Genomic DNA, 19,041 nt, shown 5'->3' on the forward strand with positions numbered 1-19,041 from the left:
TCGATAACGCTGGACGTAGGGAATGAACCCTAAAACCAGCACCAATAGTAAAAGTTTTGTTTTCTGAGAGAGCAACAGATTGATGCAGCTGATGAAACGTCCATATGAAGTCCGAGGCTAGCAAAGGGAGGCGGCAGAGGGGGAGAGGAAAGGTGAAATTTGGCTTGGCCGACATCGGTTATGAAGCTGCACCCGTGGATTGTCTCCCTGGAGAGCTGGTGAGCTCCTGGGGCAAGACCATTGGCTTCACTTTCTCTCCCTTTGCACAAAGGTGCTTGAAATTTAAGTTACATTTTTGAACTTTTAATGTTGTTGGCATTTCCTTGGAAAAGAATAAGAAAGTTGTATGAAAAGGTCCAAGATTTTTTTTTTTTCCTGTACTTTTATCTAGCACTCGTTTCAGTGACGGGCTGGATGTGTGAAAGTGTAACATGTTCAAGGTAGATTTATTGCGGAGGAAAGATCTCTGAGGAGAACCCTGAAGACCTCTAATCTAAAGGAACAGGTTCTTCAAGGTTAGCGAGAGGCAACGAGGAGGAGGTGGTGCATGAGTGCTTAAAGAGACGTGCCAAAGCCAATGGTGCTTTTGTGGCCCGCTAAAGAGCTCAAAAATGTATTGTATTTTTTTAATATACTCAGATATTCCCAGATGTGCAGGAGTCAAACTCAGCAGAAGACATGTATGGGTCTTCCTCGTGGATCTGGTCTACACAGTCCAACCACCTAAGTCAGGAGACCTACTAAAGCAGGCTGTGATTCCCTCTGGCCTTTGTATCTCATGTTTTTCTTACAAGAAAGCAGGGTAGAGGTGGTGATGTGTCCTTCCAGCCTGGATTTGGGATGTGGTTGGGATGTATATGGGAGCTGGGAAATGACCCCATTCACCTCTGGCTCACAGGGTGTAGCCCCCAAGATTGCAAACCTTCCCTCACTGCTCAGCCTCTGCAAGCTCCAATGTAGGTCATTTCCAACATGCTGAGCATGGAAATCGTACTCTTTTCAATCTCTGAAAATTACTCCATGAAGTAATGTTGTCGTTTAACGCGGCAGGCAGCCAAACACCACACAGCCGTTTGCTTACTCCCCCCGCTCTGCAGTGGGATGGGGGAGAGAATCGGGGGGAAAAAAGTAAAATTCGTGGATTGAGATAAAGACAGTTTAATAGGACAGAAAAGGAAAGGGGAAAAATAATAATGATAAAAGAATACACGACATAAGTTATGCACAGTGCAGTTGCCCACCACCCACTGACTGATGCCCAGCCAGTTCCTGAGCAGCAGCCCTCAGCCAGCTTTCCCCCTAGGTTATATGCTGAGCATGACATCATATGGTATGGAATATCCCTATGGCCGGTTTGGGTCAGCTGCCCTGGCTGTGTTCCCTCCCAGCTTCTTGTGCCCCCAACCTCCTCACTGTCAGGGCAGCATGAGAAGCTGAAAAGTCCTTGACCCAGTGTAAGCGCTGCTCAGCAACAACTAAAACCTCAGTGTGCTATCAACATTATTCTCCTCCCAAATCCAAAACACAGCGTTATACCAGCTACTAACTCTAACCCAGCCAAGCCCAGGACAAGTAAATGCAATGCAAAAGCTGGAGCAAATCCTAAAATTCTTCTGGTTTATGAGGGGGACTGGACTAATTAGCTCAGAACCACCTGTTGATACGGGAATATAAAAGTTTTCCCCCCATTGATTTGTCCAGACTAGAGAAAATATTGCAGTGTTTCTATCCTCAGGATGATGGTAGTGTGGTGATCCTTGCAAGCTGCTTAAATTCCCTGCCAGCAAAGCAGCTAGGAAATATCCCCTAATACAGGTATAACCATTGGAATCCACAGCCTTGCAGGAGCTGAATTGCTGCTTCCATTTCTTGATGGGGGTCTGTTTCATAGGACTGCAAAATGCAAAACACAGCAATGGAGATGAGACTTTTAGGCAACATGGCATACCTCAATTGTTTGCACTGAAGAACATCAGAAGATACTTGCACAGATATTTCTTTCATTGCACTAAAATGCTACTAATAATGGAACTGCAGCATTGGCAAAGGAGGAGCCAGTTTCCATGGTACGTGAGTATCAACAGATCTGTGGCAAATGTTTGGCCTGAGCTGCCTGTTAGTTAGCAACATCCTGGAGAAATGCAGTGTGGTTTTGTCCGTTATATAAAGGGCTGCACTTTGCTCCAGATTTTCATGACTGTAAATTAAACATCACCATCAATCTGTAATCACTGATTTGAAGTTGAATTTTTTTTTCCTATCATTCTTTTTTCCTTTTTTTTTTATAAAACCTGATTTCTCACAATGCATGTCTCATTCTTAATCCAGATGCTTCTTCATCTGTTAAAATTGCCCTTGAGAGGAGCTGATACATCAGTGAACACCCACTGAATGACCATCCCTCTTTTACCAGGCACCTTTCTGAAGTGTGCAGCATGACAGAGCTCCACGAAGCCGTGGCTTTGGGGGACTATGACCTGGTGGATGAGATTTTGAGGACAGGGCGCTGCGACCCAAATCAGAAGGATGTCGACTGGCATGACAGGACCCCTCTGCACTGGGCTGCTGCAAAAGGTAAGGGCATCCCTGCTCTGCTACTTCTGCGAACTGGCGTATAAAAGGTGTGATGCTGATTGTAATTACATCTTGCTATGATGGCAATTAATGCTGGCAATAGTCACAGCTTGTGTCTGATCATTTTGTCCTTAATGAGCAAAAAAGAGAAAAATACCATTTGAAATGGGAACTTTGCCTCCAAAATAATGTATGGGATTACCATCAGTGATTTTTTAGCTTTTTTTTTCTTTACGTGAAAATTTACAATTTACGTGGTATGTACATACAACATGTCTGCTTGTCCTCCACATTACTTTTCTAAGAGGTGACTTCATACAGTGCAGAGGAGTCATTTCTCATGTACACCTGCATGAATGAGCAGAAAGTCAAACCCACTGTATTTATACCAGGTATTTATCAAACCCAATCAAACAAAATAATTACAATGTGTTTTACAATGCCCTCCCTTTATCCCACCTGGTCGAAGGAACAATACAGGACCAGAGTTGTTTGCAGCACTCGTTTTGTCCTTCACTATCAGAAGTGGCTGTTAAAGTCAAATACCCCCTTGTAGCCCAGAAAAGAGATGAATGCAACAATATATAATGTAGAATTGTACACAGTGTAAAATGGGAAACTGGGCCTGTACTCCTCTATGCTGGGGTGTTTGTTACACGTTGGGATCTCACATCATGGCATCTGTTTTTCCTCAGAAATTAAATGTGTGATTTGCTTATTTACAATTGACACCATGTTTTACTTTTGCCCTGATGGATTATTACTCATTTGGGCAGCAGCAAAGGGAACGGAGCTATTTAAGAAAATGATGATGAGAGACTGGCATGGCCTAAGTGCCATTGGGAATGATCTAGCTCAGTCAAGGCAGTGTGAAGTGGGGTAGAAATAACTTTTTTTGCTTCTTTAAGCAATTCCACAAGTTAGAAAATATGAAGGTGAATGGAAACAAATAATTTCTCTACCTCCTGTCAGACAAACTTTTGTTTTAGTAAAGCTGCTCACAGGTTTTCCAGTTTTTTAATGCTTGAATTTTATTTTGCATTGAACTAAAAACCAAAATGAAAAAACACAACAGTCTATAGTCAGTTGGCCCATGACTAATCGAGATGTGCTGTTCAGAAATTAGTAGAAAGCTTTCTAATTCATTGTTTTTGTAGTAAAATACTTCTGGAAGCAGTCTAGTTTGGAAAAAAAGAACCAGCATTTTCTAATGAGTATCATTTATTTGATAAATCAAATGGCCAGGTCATTGGTAAGATCCATCGTTACATGACTGAGGGTATTATGATCAACTGTTTGTGACCATCCTCTGCATCTGAAGGTATAAAGTCTAATGCAGATGCATCTTCTCTTCCTGTTTTGCTCCCCAACACAAGGGCAAGCGGAGCTGGTCAAGCTCCTCGTGGATCACGGCGCCCGGCATTGCCTGCGGAGCGATGTGGGCTGGACTCCGGCTCACTTTGCTGCTGAGTCAGGGAGACTGGGGGTGCTCCGCACCCTTCATTCCCTGCATGCTGCCATGGATGCGGCCGACCTCTTCGGTGACACTCCCAAGAGGCTTGCAGAAATCTACGGTCACCAAGACTGCTCCAGGTTCTTAGAAATGTGAGTATTGATGGCTGGTCCCACTGCAGCAGCTGGTGGGGCTCCAGCAATGAAAATTAATTGAGGACCAGAACAAGTATGAGTGTATGACTTATCTTTCCACCTAAAGCTTATTAAAGCCATCAAGCATGAGTAGTAAATAAGAAAATATGGGTCTTTGTCATGGGGAAGCCATTGGGAAGACATTCATTTATTCTACTACCTTCTATGGTTTACCTTGGTATGTTTTCAAAATTGTTACCCCTTCATGACATCATTCTTTTTATAAGGCTATTACAGAGCAATTATTAAGCAATGGAAATGAAAGCAAGAACTAACAAGTATTAATGCCTTAGAGTGGCGAATACTGAATACACAGCTTGAATTGTTTAAGAACAGCCCTTTAGCAATTGATGTTACTGTATGTATATCATTGGGCTTTTCTTGTAGTAAAGAACAGAGCCATTCTCCCCCCATACTCTGCTCTGGTGAGACCCCACCTGGGGTACTGCGTTAAGCTCTGGGGCCCCCAATGTAAGAAGGACATGGACCTGTTGGAGCAAGTCCAGAGGAGGGCCATGAAGATGATCAGAGGGCTGGAGCACCTCTCCTATGAAGACAGGCTGAGAGAGTTGGGGTTGTTCAGCCTGGAGAAGAGAAGGCTCTGAGGAGACCTTATTGCAGCCTTCTAGTACCTGAAGGGGGCCTACAAGAAAGCTGGAGAAGGACCTTTTACAAGGAAGTGTAGTGATAGGACAAGGGGTAATGGCTTTATGCTGAGAGAGTGTAAATTTAGATTAGATATAAGAAAGAAATTCTTCACTATGAGGGTGGTGAGACACTGGAACAGGTTGTCCAGAGAAGTTGTCAATGCACCATCCCTGGAAGTGTTCAAGGCCAGGCTGGATGGGGCTTTGGGCAACCTGATCTGGTAGAAAGTGTCCCTGCCTATGGCAGCGTGGTAGGAACTAGATGATCTTCAAGGTCCCTTCCAACCCAAACCATTCTATGATTCTTTTTTTTTTTTACAAAATTATTTAAAATGATACCATTTGATCTGTTAAGAGGATGGCCACATATTCCTAATTTTGGGAAACTCCTTACTGTCTTGACTGTTTACAGTTATCACTGTGGCACCATATGCAACAAGTAATATGCTTTTAAAGGGTTCCCAGTTACCATTCTTGTTTTTCAGTCACTGATTTGGCTCATGGCTATTTTCATCCTTGCAAAGCTCTTTCCCTGTATCAGGATGCTGCCCTCCAGAGGAGTCAGATGTGTCCCATACGTGCATCTCTCTAAAGCAGTGGGACAGATCACCACAGGCAAACCAGCTTATTCAGTGCAAATTGTGGTCCCACATGTTGCCTGGTATTTAAATATATTGCTTGTGAAACCTGCACGCACTGGACCCTGAGATGCTGAGAGCACCCAAAGGCTTTTCCTGCCCTGGGTTTTTCTGTGAATTTACAATTCCACCATAGTCCTTAACTGGCACGTTTTTTACCACTGCCACATTCTCAAGACTGCTTTGGCACAATATAAATCATAGGGGTTTTTATAGACACATATCCAACTCAGAGTCTCCAGCTTGCCAGTTCAGCACAAGAGCTGCCAAGTTCAAAATCAGGCATGGTGGCTGGGCAAATGTCAGAGGTGATGAGGTGGTTTAACCTCACAGGTAGCTAAAACAACCACACAGCTCTTCACTCACTTCCCACCACCCCCAGCGGAACGGGGGAGAGAATTGGAAGAAAAAAGGTAGAACTCACGGGTTGAGATAAAGACAGTTTAACAGGTAAAGCAAAAGCTGCGCACGCAAGCAAAGCAAAACAGGGAATCCATTCCCCACTCCCCATGGGCAGGCAGGGGTTCAGCCATCTCCAGGGAAGCAGGGCTCCATCACACGTAATGGTTACTTGGGAAGACAAACACCATCACTCCAAACGTCCCCCCTCCCTCCTTCCCCCAGCATTATGTACTGGGCATGACACTGTATGATCTGGAATACCCCTTTGGCCAGCCTGGGTCAGCTGTCCTGGCTGTGCCCCCTCCCAGCTGCCCGTGCACCCCCAGCCTGCTCGCTGGCAGGCCAGCATGAGAAGCTGGACAGTCTTTGACTTCTTAGGAACAACTGAAACCATCAGTAAATTATCAACATTATTTTAATCCCAAATCCAAGCCACAGCACTACACCAGCTATCAGGAAGAAAATTAACTCTATCTCAGCCGAAACCAGGACAAGTGGCCAGTAACACCTTTCATTAATCCACATAAACCTTTCTGTAGGTACTGTTGTCCTTTTGCTGTACTTCCACAGTTTGTTGGTTCCGGCTGAAATGCTCCATCCCCACTTTTAATCTTGACACAGCATTACTGTCCTTCCATAGCAAGAGACACCCAAACTGTGCAAGATCCCCTTGTACAGAGCCCAAAAAACTTTGTAGGGAAGCTGTATGTTCCTGTTTCTGAGCTCTGGAAGCTGATGGGACCTTTGCTTTTTACTTGCCCACCCCACATGCAGGATGCCTTACAGCTAAAGCCTTGCTGACATGCTGCAAACCCTCACTATTCACCACCTTTCTTCTACACAGAAGAAACAGCTCTTATTGCCTTCAGACCGTCAGTTTAAAGACATTTAAACAGCAAGCAGCTGATACCTAAGTTTTGCTAATTAGTTTTTTTGCTACCTAGACCCAAGTTGGGATAAGCTCAGGTTTGCCAGTTCTTTGAGAATGGGGCACTTTATTGCAGAGGAGGGCTTTCTCTTTATACTGTTCTCAGTTCTTGGCTTGCTTAGTTTCTATATCAGAACAGGTAAATATTGTCTGTCCTAGAGAGTGAAAGGTCTGCGGGCTTGTTGCCCTCTATTAATCATTTATAGCAATCGCTTACCTAGTCACTGCTGCCATTTCTGCACCGTTTGCATCTCACTGTTAAATCCTGCTTATCGAGTCCTGCCAAGGCTGTAGCATTTGCTGTGCTCTTGGCTGTGCACCAGAGCCGCGGTGGTGAGGTGACGGCAAGGGTGGGGGAACTGCCTGGATGATGCCGGCGGGCAATGCCCACGGCAGGCAGAGGCGCGTGCACTGGGAGAATGATTGACAGGATGATTGACACCCCAATCTGACCCACCTAGGGAACAGCCCAGGGCGACTCATGTAGCTGATGGAGGATTTTCTGAGGTGAATGACTAATTTAAGGTGGAAAAATCGTCCTTCAGAACCACGTGCTGGCCTGACTTGCCCTGCAGCTGCGTGGCTCGGACAGCAGTGTGGCTTGGAGAGCTTAATAACTGGGAAGATGCTTTGAATGCCCATGCATAGGACATTTTATAAGACACACAGAGCCTGTATGATCACCTCACAGCCATAACACAGCCTGTGGGCAGCCAAGAATTTATCACCAGGGCTCAGGAACCCTTTTATTTAAGCCCGACTACTGTAATTTACAACCACAGTGAATGTCTTCACCCTCACGCAACAGTTTCACCTCCTCACGTCATCAAATTTGGAGGTAGTTAGGAGGGATTACTGGCATTTGTAGTATAATTGCAATTACTTTCTACTCCTTCAGGTGTGCAGAAAGTCCCAGGGGTGATGTCCATGGTCAGGCAGTGCTCTGAGGCTCCAGTGGGAGTGTGTGTGCATGCTAATGCAGCGCAGCACCGAGTGGGTCTGCCCTCTGCTTATGGTGGCTGTGATATTGGTATGTAAATATGAGGGATATTTTGTTACAGAGCATCACCATCAGTTTTGGATATTTGCCTGTCATGCAAAAAGAGAGAAAAAGCAATTTTAAAAATAACAGCCTGTGCCAAATGCAGGGCTGACGTGCATATCTAAACAGGCTGTGAGCATCCAGATCTTTCCTAAATCCCAGTTCATCCCCCTGTAGCACCACTGTGGTCCTTGCACACTGTGTGTCTGACCCCAGATGCTGCTGGCTGCAGCCCTGCCTACCTGGGCTGAGTGACTGCTCTGTGCTGGGGACTGTTTGCATCAACATGGAAATATTACACATATTGACATGTAAATATTATTAAAATGCAAATATTAGGAATATTCTTCTACAGAGTATCCGTAACACTCACCAAGGTTTGCATGGACATGCAAAGAACAGGAAACAGCCTTCAAAACACAGCTGCTTCTGAGTCACAAACATATAATTTGCATCAGATTTTTTTTTTGCACAAGCAGAGCTTTACCCTGGATGCTGTGAGAGCTGCCAGGAATGGCACCCAGGCAACACAGAGACCCATGGTCACGCCGGCTGCCAGCCTCTCCGCAGAGTGCCGAGCGCTGAAACTGCGCCAAGGGCAGGTCTAAGCCCAGGGCGTATGCAAAAGTATTAAGTATTCAAAAAACGTGTGGACGTGGCACTTTGGGACCTGGTTTAGTGGGCATGGTGGTGTTGGGTTGATGATTGGACTTGATGATCTTAAAGGTCTTTTCCAACCTTAATGATTCTGTGCTTCTGTGATTCTGTATATATATACAGGTATATATATACACATATATATACACCACACACATACATACATGGTAAGCCCACACTATGCAGCAGATCTGTGTGGAGCCGCTGGCTTTGCTCTGTGCTCTCAGCCAGGACAGCGTTGCACTGATGTGACAGTGCTGCTGTGTTACAGAAAAGAAGGATTTTTCCCAATATTTGATGGTATTTTCGACAGAGCTCCATAAATACTGAGTACCTACAAAATCAGAGCTCTGCAGTAGGAGAAAAGGGTTTGTCTTTTCTTGGACAAGACATACAATTGTGGTGTCTGTGCCCGGCTGCTGGCAGTGGGGGAATGCAAGGGAGGTCTCTGTGAAAAGAGATCGGGGCTGCGCCATGCTGGACACACTGCAGGGTGCAGCTCAGCCTGTCAGTGACGCTGGGGATTCCTCTGGAAAAACTTATTTAAGAAAGGGCAAAAATGCTGCCCAGCAGTGAGGAGTGAGGGAAAAATTGTGAGAAACAGCCCTGCAACACCAGGGTCAGAGGGGGAGGAGGAAGAGGAGATGCTCCAGGTTCCAGAGCAGGGATGTCCCTGCAGCCCATGGAGGACCATGATGGAGCAGTTATCCACACTGCAGCCTATGGAGGACCCCACGCCGCTGCAGGTAGAGATGTGTCATGGTTTAAGCCCAGATGGCAACTCAGCCCCACGCAGCTGCTCGCTCACTCCCCCACGGTGGGACGGGGAGAGAATCGGAAGAGTAGAAGTGAGAAAATGGTTTGAGATAAAGACAGTTTAGGTAAAGGTAAAGCAAAAGCCGCGCATACAAGCAGAGCAAAACAAGGAATCCATTCACCACTGCCCATGGGCAGGCAGGGGTTCAGCCATCTCCAGGGAAGCAGGGCTGCATCACGCGTAACAGTGACTTGGGAAGACAGATGCCCTAACTCCGAACATCACCCCCTTCTTCCTCCCTCAGTGTGTATACTGGGCATGATGCTGTATGGTATGGAATACCCTTTTGGCCAGCCTGGGTCAGCTGTCCTGGCTGTGTTCCCTCCCAGCTCCCCGTGTACCCCCAGCCTGCTCGCTGGCAGGCCAGCATGAGAAGCTGGACTGTCCTTGACTGCTCAGATACAACTGAAAACATCAGCACGTTATCAACATTATTTTAATCCCAAATCCAAGCCACAGCACTATACCAGCTATCAGGAAGAAAATTAACTCTATCCCAACTGAAACCAGGACAGCATGCCCTGAAGGAGCTGCAGCCCATGGAGAGCCTATGCTGCAGCCAAGAAGGCCAACAGCGTCCTGGCCTGTATCAGAAATAGTGTGGCCAGCAGGAGTAGGGAAGTGATCGTGCCCCTGGACTCGGCACTGGTGAGGCCGCACCTTGAATCCTGTGTTCAGTGTTGGGCCCCTCCCTACAAGAAGGATGTTGAGGTGCTTGAGCGTGTCCAGAGAAGGACAACGAAGCTGGTGAGGGGTCTGGAGCACAAGTCTGATGAGGAGCGGCTGAGGGAACTGGGGTTGTTCAGTCTGGAGAAGAGGAGGCTGAGGGGAGACCTTATCGCTCTCTACAACTACCTGAAAGGGGGTTGTGGCGACGAGGGTGTTGGTCTCTTCTCCCAAGTAACTAGTGATAGGACAAGAGGAAATGGCCTCAAGTTGCGCCAGGGGAGGTTTAGATTGGATATTAGGAAAAATTTCTTCACTGAGAGGGTGGTCAGGCATTGGAACAGGCTGCCCAGGGAGGTGGTGGAGTCGCCATCTCTGGAAGTGTTCAAAAAATGTGTGGATGTGGCACTTCAGGACATGGTTTAGGGGACATGGTGGCGCTGGATTGATGGTTGGACTTGATGATCTTGAAGGTCCTTTCCATCCTAGTGATTCTGTGATTCTGTGATTATCTTGGAGGACTACAGCCCATGGGAAGGACCCACACTGGATCAGGGGAAGAGCATGAGGAGGAAGAAGTGGCAGAGATGAATCGTTATGGACTGACCACAACCCCCATTCCCCATCCCCCTACACCACTCGGGGGGAGAAGGTAGAGGAGTTGGGAATGAAGGAGTGAACTTGAGCCTGAGAGGAAGAGGGGGTGGGGGCAAGATGGTTTAGTTTTATCTTTGTTCCTCATCATCCTGCTCTATTTTCAACTGGCAATAAATTAAACTGATTTTCCCCAAGTCTGTTTTGCCCATGATGGTAATTGGTAAGTGATCTCCAGATTTTTATTTTGACCCAAAAGCTTTTCTGTCTTTCTCCCCGCATCCTGTTGAAAAGGGGCGGTGAAAGAGCAACTGGGTGGGCACATGGCAGATGGCCAAGGTCAACCCACCACAGTAGCTCCTGTTTTTTCAGTACTTTCTCCTGCTTACCACTGACGTGAGAATGAAAAGAGGGCCTGAGTTTTTGCTGTTGCTATTTTTTGAAAGAGAGCTGAAAGAAACTTTAATTGCCTTGAAACTTGGGGGCTGGACTAGATGGTCTTCAAAGGTCCCTTCCAACTCAAACCATTCCATGATTCTACGTTGTGTGACTTGGACGTGAAGGATAGACGTACTCATTCTTTTAAAATTCCTCCGTGCCTACAAAATGCAGAAAATATTTATCTATTTTTTAGTTTGGGGTCACTTTTTTCAAAATAATTGACTGTGTCAGTGCCAGGCATGTGTAAAGATTGTAAAGAGAAAGTTAACAACATTTAATAGGAAAAATATTTAAGAGCTGTGATTAACAAAACCATAACTAAGATGATAAAAAAAATTTCTACTGCTCAAAAGAACATTTTGATTTTGATGAAAGTGTTTTTTAATTTGTTTTGGTTGTTTGCAATGGGAAATGTAATGAAAAAACATTGATATTTCAAATCTATAAGGAAAACTACAGTGAAGCGTGTTTATTTTCAGGTTAGCTTGCATAGCGTCCATCACTGAAGATCTGGGACTGTGTTTGTTTAATAGGAAATACATTAATATCATTAAAAAAAATTAGGACTTTGGTAAATCACAGATTCAAAGAGCAAACTCACCGCTGACCTGGGAATCACAGGATCTGGATGGATGATGGTTCAGTGTCTGACATCCAAAAGTTTCACACACTCGAAATGGAGATAACTTGAAAAGCACAGCTAAAATCCCCAGCAACCAGAGGAGAGTTGTGAATGATTTGCACATAGAGATATTGGGTGGGAAAAATGATAACTTCTACATAACTTAAAATTTTCCCATGTACAATTTGAACATCCACAGCACAGTCTTATTTCTATGACATTGCTTAATTCAATTTATTATTTAAAAAACAGAAATAGGGATGAATCATCAAGTTTAGTGTTGGATTTGAATGCAAAGTTTAGCAAAATTTCAGGGCTGAATTGTATTAGGATTAGATAATTTCTGAGGTTTAAAGTTCATCTATAAAGAATATAAAGAATAACTATGTATAAATCCTCCCAAATTCCAGTTGTCTTGAGATCTGATGTTTTGGCATTAAGAGTTCCTAGTAATTATAAATAAGCAGTACAAAAAATAAAAGAAAATTGAAATGATGCAGTTGCAGTGAGTTAATATACCGTGTACAATTGCATTAAATGTGCTTGTCTATTTAATAGCACACAAATTCACAAGATCAGTCTTTGAGAGCTTTGCATGGTTAAAATTATGGTTCCAATGGTAGAAATCTGATCTCACTGTAGATCCTTACTGAAGGTTTCCCACTTCAGCCCAACTCTCAGTGAGGCCCTGGTCGCTTGGGGTGATGAATGCTATTAGATTTGGGATGCACCTCAGTGTTTTCTCATGTATTGCTGGCAACAGTATTTTGACCATACCAATACACGATCCTGTAGATGGGCCGCTCGTGTATAGTGGTGTGTCTGTGCTGTGCTCAATATCTGAAGATGCACTCTTGCTTTCTTCCCCAGAGCAGAGGTGGAGAGCAGAAGCTATCGCAAGACAGCCGCAATGAAAGGAATCCCCTTAGACCAGAGAGATGAAGACTGGGAACTCAAGAAAGAAGAGCTTGAAAGAAACCCACCGTGTTCTTGGGAGAACTGCACATCCCCTGCTCAAAAGAAAAATAAAAAAAAAGGGGGGAAGCAGTAGTGTGCTCTATGTGGTGCCACTGAGAACTTGCAATGCAGAGTAAAGACACTGGCAGACCTCAGCTGCATCTGCAGGGTGAAATATGGATGAACAGGAGAAGCAGATGACCACCAGGACGCATCCTTGGGACGTACTGTAAACACTGTCATTAATAGGGAGCAGGTGGAAGTGCTTCTGTGTGTGTGTCTATATGATCAATTCTCAAATATCAGAAAACTGCAGAAGGTATTTAAATATACTAATTTATAGAATTTACAGAATTTACAGAAATTACAGCAGTTACCCATATTGTCTGAGAGGGAAATGGTTTTGCTCCTAACTGATTCATGAAAGCATCTGGGACTGTGGTTCTGCTCGCTCTGCTGATGTTTGTGGCCTTTGCTTTGCTTCTGGTCCTGAGTCATCCAGGAGGCTCCACAGGGGCTTGTAGCCTCTGGTGGTGCCTCTCTCTTTTCTTTGAGGCTGGGGTATAGTTGCTTCTTCTGGTTGAAAGGGAGAGGTTGATGTTGACCTTTTACTGGACACATGGGTCTAACAGCCTGTATCTACCATTCCTGGCCCGACAAAAGGGAAAATGTGCTCCCCCTTGGACATCTGTGGCTGCCAAGACAGAATACTGCCTTATTTTCAGCAGTGCCCCCAGCCATTTTTATGTCTATGCTCATAGGAATGCTGTGGAACTGGTCCTGAGCCATCCCTCTGCTCATCAACACTTTCCATGACAAAAGTATTTTTAACTATTTCACTTCTCAATCATAAAATATTTGAATCTGACCCAAAGCAGTTTTCCGTACCAGGCCAGCACTGGGCAGCCATTCGTATTGACCTCTGACATCTTTTGTGTGTCTGCTTCCCCTCCCCTTATGTGTCTGCCTCCCTTCTTCTCTGCCACTACCCAAACCTGGTGCTTCTGGAGTGCCATTGGTTACAGGTGTCCTCCACACAACACATGGGCATTGCAGTCATAAGGAACAGCTCTGTGATCCATTTTCCTCTTCTAGATTTCCAGGGACTAATTCAGCCATCTACACAGAGGTGTCTAATGCCACTTCAGATGCTTTTGAGTACCCAGACTGACCCTGCACATCTCCAGAAAATCCTGTGCTGTAGCTCCCAACCCCATGCAGATGTCTCAGAGACCCTCGGACTTCTCAGATGAGTAGAGATACCTATGTTTGGGCAAACAAGTCAAGCTCCTAGCTTTGTCTTTTGCCATTTGCACTTCCTGAGCCATATGAGACATCAACTCCATTCACAGTTGGCCTGGCTGTTGAATTTGTGAAAGTGCAAGTGGAGAGATATATTGGACAGAGTGTCTATTTCCATTACTGATAAAATAAACAGGCCTGTTTCTAGCCCTGAGGCCAGCTGGTGGAGTGTCCTGTAGTTGAGGAACATCTTCCCCAGAGCTGGGCACATCACTGCATCTCTGCAGAGAACAACGTTAGCATATGGTCTGTGCGCTGTGGCTGTGCTGTTTTATAATCTGTCTCCTCCAGAGCCAGCTGGGTGGGACTGGTGCATAGAAGAGTGATACTGTGTTGGGCATCATGTTCACAGGGGCTTCACGGAGATGGAAGAAGGTATCTTCAGCATGGTTTGATGGGGCTGCATTCTTTTGCATAATAACATCTACAAGATGTTGGTTTTGCCTGCTGAGTCTTGTGGTATGTGAGGTTTTGAGGGATGACATTGCATGGGATGTAGGGAGTAAGATGGATCATCCATGGTCTTTTTGTGAAAGCGATTGGGACTGTCATGTTAAAGGATCAACTGCATGAGCAAGAGCAGGGAAAGAAAGGAGGTGTGGTGGTGCCTGTCCATTAAAGGTCTTTCAGCCAGGGAGATGTGTCCAGATGAGATGTTCAAGATCTGCCTCTGCTGGCAGTGGAGTTTGGCATTTGATCTAGAAAGTGCAATTGCACCTAAAGACAAAGAGCTAAAGCCAATGTGCTCTGAATGTCTATTTTTATCAGATTACTTAAACTCTTTATTTTTAGTGGAACAACATGAATGTAATTTTTTTGCTTTACTAGTGCAGCAAAACCCAGAAAAGAGTGAAAGCTAGTTATTCCAAAACACTTTCTTGTACTTATTAATCTTTTCCCCTTTCATTTTTGTGGGGATGGAGAGGAAGAGGGAAGGGAGTGCTCTTTTGCCCATGGAAAAGGCAACCCTTAAAATAAAAAGCTTACAAATTAAGCTTTTTTTGCCTTCACTTCAACTTTTCAAATTAGCACCCTGGGGCCACTTATGTTCTCTGAGCAGAAGCTCTTCCTCTGGGTCGATTTCTAACAGAGAGGGTATAGAAACTAGTGACTCCTTTACACTGTTATCCTATAAGATGATGGCATCTCCTTTATCGGGGGAAAAGACCTGAGAAGGCTTCTGCTAGTAGAAATACATTAAAGGTTGTTCTCAAAAATGCAGCAGAGGGAAAGCTCAACAGCTTCTTATAGAGTGAATCCATGTCCAGCAGGGCTGATGCTACACCTGAGATGACACTCTGGAGAGCATTTTGAATATATTTGAATTCTACAGAGCTTCAGGAGGCCTCTGAGGTTTGGGTTCCACACCTGGCAAATCTATTCCTTCTGGGTGAGTGTTTTAAAACAAAAGCAGAAACAAAACCTGCCGAGATGCATGAAAAATGCACACTTGGCACTTGGCATGACGTAAGATGTCCCTCTGGGGCTGAGGTGGTGAAAGAAATGAGTAATTCAGGTTCTGCTCTGTTCACGCTGGAACTATTTCATGTTTAGGTGATGTGCTGTGGTGGGTTGACCTTGGCCAGCTGCCAGACCCCCACCCAGCTGCTCCTTCACTCTTGCTCCTCAACAGGACAGGAGTGGAAAATAAGATGAAAAAGCTCGTGGGTCGAGATAAAGACAGGGAAATGACTCAGCAGTTACCGTCATGGGCAAAACAGACTTGACTTGGGGAAAAACTATTTAATTTATTGCCAGTTGAAAGTAGAGTAGGATGATGAGGGACAAAGATAAAACTAAACCATCTTGCCCCCACCCCCTCTTCCTCTCAGGCTCAAGTTCACTCCTTCATTCCCAACTCCTCTACCTTCTCCCCCTGAGTGGTGTAGGGGGATGGGGAATGGGGGTTGTGGTCAGACCATAATGCTCCATCTCTGCCACTTCTTCCTCCTCATGCTCTTCCCCTGCTCCAGTGTGGGTCCTTCCCATGGGCTGTAGTCCTTCAGGATAAGCCTGCTGCAGCATGGGCTCTCCATGGGCTGCAGCTCCTTCAGGGAACACCCACACCCACCTGCCCCAGCGCAGGGTCCTCCCCAGGCTGCAGGTGGAGATCTGCTGCACCACGGACCTCCATGGGCTGCAGGGGGACAGCCTGCCTCACCACGGTCTTCACCACGGGCTGAGGTGAATCCCTGCTTGGGCACCTGGAGCACCTCCTGCCCTTCCTTCTCTGACGTGGTTTGTTGCAAGACTCTTTCCCACAATTTTTCTCATTCCTCGCTGCCGGACAGTTTTTTTGCCCTTTCTTAAATATATTTTCCCAGAGGAGCCACCAGCATTGCTGATGGGCTGAGCTGTGTCCATTGGAGCCAGCTGGAACTGGCTTTCCCTGTCACGGGGCAGCCTTGACCTTGCCTCACCAAGACTCCCACGGACCCCCAGCTGCCAGCAAACACTGGTTCACTGCGAGAGGAAAGCGTGACTTCCGCACATCGTGCTTTGCACAAAAAACACCTTCCTCGATGCTTTACCAAGCCAAAGTCCATTGGTAAAAGCAGTAAAAATCTCATAAAAAGTAAGAGCAGGCCAGGAGAGCAGCTGCCCAGAGCAGGGGAGGTCATGTTTTTTGCACGAAGTGGGGCAGAGAGAGGACACGTAAGGCTGGCGTGGGAAGTGGGCTCTCCAGCCCGCCTGTCCACCCTGAGGCCATGTCTGCATTGCTGTTTGTAACTCTGCAACCACCTCTGGGGAACAATCGTGATCAACATATTCACACATAAGTCATAAACCAATGCAAGATAGGGATACAGCTCATAATATGACAAAATATATGGCCACAGCAGAAATAAATGTACATCAAAATAGGTATAAACGTGTTGTTTAGTTAAGTAGTTTCAATCAGCAAATACCAAAGCATTTTTAGAAGGTTTGCAGTATTGTTATTCCCTTTCTGCAGCTAGCTTATGTACCAGGTCTAACTTGCTTTGTTCTTGAAAATAACGTAACTCGAAGAATTATCTAAATCAAATGATAATAATTTGACTCATAATAATTTAGTTCAGAGAATTTTAATTAAGTTTTTTTAACTTAGGTGGTAAAGATGGAACACCTATATCATCTACAGTGGCTGGAGAGTTGCATTAGAGATTAAATTACTTGTTTTTTATAATAAAATATAATAATTTTTAATGGGATCCAGCTTTTATTGCATTTTCTACCTCATGCAAACCTTGCACTTCACACAGGGCAGAGTCCTTAGCAGTGCCTTTTCCAGTTTGGGATTGCTGAAAATCAGTATCAGGGAATGAACAGCTGGAAAAGCATACTGAAATACTAAAATGAGAAACGTCACAGGATTTTCCTTCTTCGTGGCATAAATCAGTGTCAAGACCAAACATGTAAAGTTAATGCTGTAAACGAAGAAGAAGGCCAGAATTGTTTTCATGGCTTTGATATGGGCATCCATGCTGAGGTTCTTCACTGAGTTTGTCTGCATCTTGCGTTTGTGTCTCCAGAGAGAAAAGAGGAGAAGGGCAGAAAAGATTACGGCCATGAATGCAGTGGCAAATCCAAAGCTGCTGATAAAAAAAATAGGGAAAAAATGTCCATCCATTCTGATGCTCAGTTTCCAGAAATTTCCTAGGGTGGTGGAATTGAGGTCGTTATGGTGCTTTGTATCAGTGATGTCGTAGACAAGGATGCAGACGACCAAGGATAAAAGCACTGAACCCAACAACAGCCATGGCACGATCCTGTCAATTTTTACTTTCAGGTAGATGAGGAAGATGTGCCTGAAATTTGCAATCTTTATACAATAAAAAACACAAAGACAAGCAGAAACGCACAAGTTGGAAGAATTCAAAAAGACCTGAATAGCTATAAATAGTTGGGGTATGGGGTGAACAAAAAAGCACCAGGGATAAATTATTGAAAGAAAGGAATATAACCATGTGATGCACAAATACCAAAACCTGGAGCATCCCAGAAACAGCAAGATCTTCTCATTAGAGTTAAAGCTTTTCTTTTTGACCCAAGCAATGCAAAGCACAGAAACAATGAAAGCGTTTATCCACATGCCAGCAAGTGCCTGAAGTGTGATGACGACCATAGCCATGGCATCATACGACGTGGCATTACATTTATCTTGAGAGTAACAAGCTTCCATCCTCCAAGATGGGTAGCGGTGCTGTGCCAGAAAGGTAGGTTGTTGTGCCAATGCTTGGGGCAGGTTGGCAGCTGCTGTTCCCTGAGTGTCACATATGGAAATGGGAGCTTTATAGAGCTGGGGGTGGGGGGGATTTGGGTTCTGCTCCTATTCAGAGCAGGGCAGGCGCAGGAATGTAAATGTTCTGGGTATTCCCTTACCTGGTATCAGTCTTCAGTATTTGAATTTCAGATCAGAAGAGCTGTTTTGGGTGACACAAACAAAGTAGAGGCTTTTCTGCAGTGGACAGCGTTGTGATTTAGTGACTGTCCCATGCTTGATCACTCTGAGGATTCATGATTTGGGTTCTCCTGTCCCCTTGTCACCTACGATGCTGACATGGAGGGGTGTGCTCAGCAGCTGGGGACTTGGTGCAAAGCACAGTCAGGGGAGCCACCGTCCTCTCTCACCGCAGAGTCCAGGAGCTGCAAAATTCAGCCAAGATGCCGGAAACTGGAGTTCATTTTTATGGGCGCTGAAATTACTGTTAGTTTTCCCAATGGTAATGCCTTAATTGTAAGTAAACAGTCACATGGTAGGGGGAAGGAGTTGAAGGATAGGCAGGACTTTCTTTTCCAGGTTTAAATTGAAGCATATAGGGGAAAAGGGAAAAAAATAAGCACGAGTCCCTCTTCTGAAGTTCAAAACTTACCTGCTAGCAATGTGAGGACTTTTAGGGACGGGGCCATGCTGGGTGCCCACCACAATGAAATACCCTCAAGCTTCCAAAAGTCCTGAAAACTGTGGGATTTTTAACAGGCAAGGTGTGTTAGGCTCTGTAGGGCATGGACTGCCTATAGACTTTGGGTTTGTACAGGACCTTGCACATTGGACTTCGCACATCAGGACTACAGTTACCAGCTAGACCTTGGCTGATGCTGTGGTGTAATTAGGAAAAATTTA

The 19,041-nt window shown here is 45.1% G+C and overlaps 2 protein-coding genes across 2 annotated transcripts; one reads left to right on the top strand and one right to left on the bottom strand.

The window, feature by feature from the left end:
* The first annotated feature begins 1,547 nt into the window (after window positions 1–1,547).
* On the top strand, window positions 1,548–13,089 carry ANKRD66 (ankyrin repeat domain 66). The gene is made up of 3 exons (XM_081997085.1): window positions 1,548–2,574; window positions 3,951–4,179; window positions 12,546–13,089. Exons 1-3 carry the CDS (start codon window positions 2,436–2,438, stop codon window positions 12,724–12,726), a joined length of 549 nt encoding a protein of 182 aa, XP_081853211.1. The 5' UTR covers window positions 1,548–2,435; the 3' UTR covers window positions 12,727–13,089.
* Window positions 13,090–17,148: 4,059 nt separating this feature from the next.
* On the bottom strand, window positions 17,149–18,099 carry LOC309403339 (taste receptor type 2 member 9-like; the record flags this gene model as incomplete). The annotated part of the gene is made up of 1 exon (XM_081997442.1): window positions 17,149–18,099. The coding sequence occupies one exon, from the start codon at window positions 18,097–18,099 to the stop codon at window positions 17,149–17,151; it is 951 nt and encodes a 316-aa protein (XP_081853568.1).
* Window positions 18,100–19,041: the final 942 nt, after the last annotated feature.

This window comes from Phaethon aethereus (genome assembly GCF_964289735.1).
Source record: "Phaethon aethereus genome assembly, chromosome: 3".
NCBI lineage: Eukaryota > Metazoa > Chordata > Aves > Phaethontiformes > Phaethontidae > Phaethon > Phaethon aethereus.

Bases quoted from the DNA above. Each gene is read 5' to 3' on its own strand.
- ANKRD66 (XM_081997085.1), top strand. From the start codon at position 2,436: ATGACAGAGCTCCACGAAGCCGTGGCTTTGGGGGACTATGACCTGGTG. The intron at 2,575-3,950 runs GTAAGGGCATCC...CCCCAACACAAG, and splicing joins GCACTGGGCTGCTGCAAAAG to GGCAAGCGGAGCTGGTCAAG. The intron at 4,180-12,545 runs GTGAGTATTGAT...TTTCTTCCCCAG, and splicing joins TGCTCCAGGTTCTTAGAAAT to AGCAGAGGTGGAGAGCAGAA.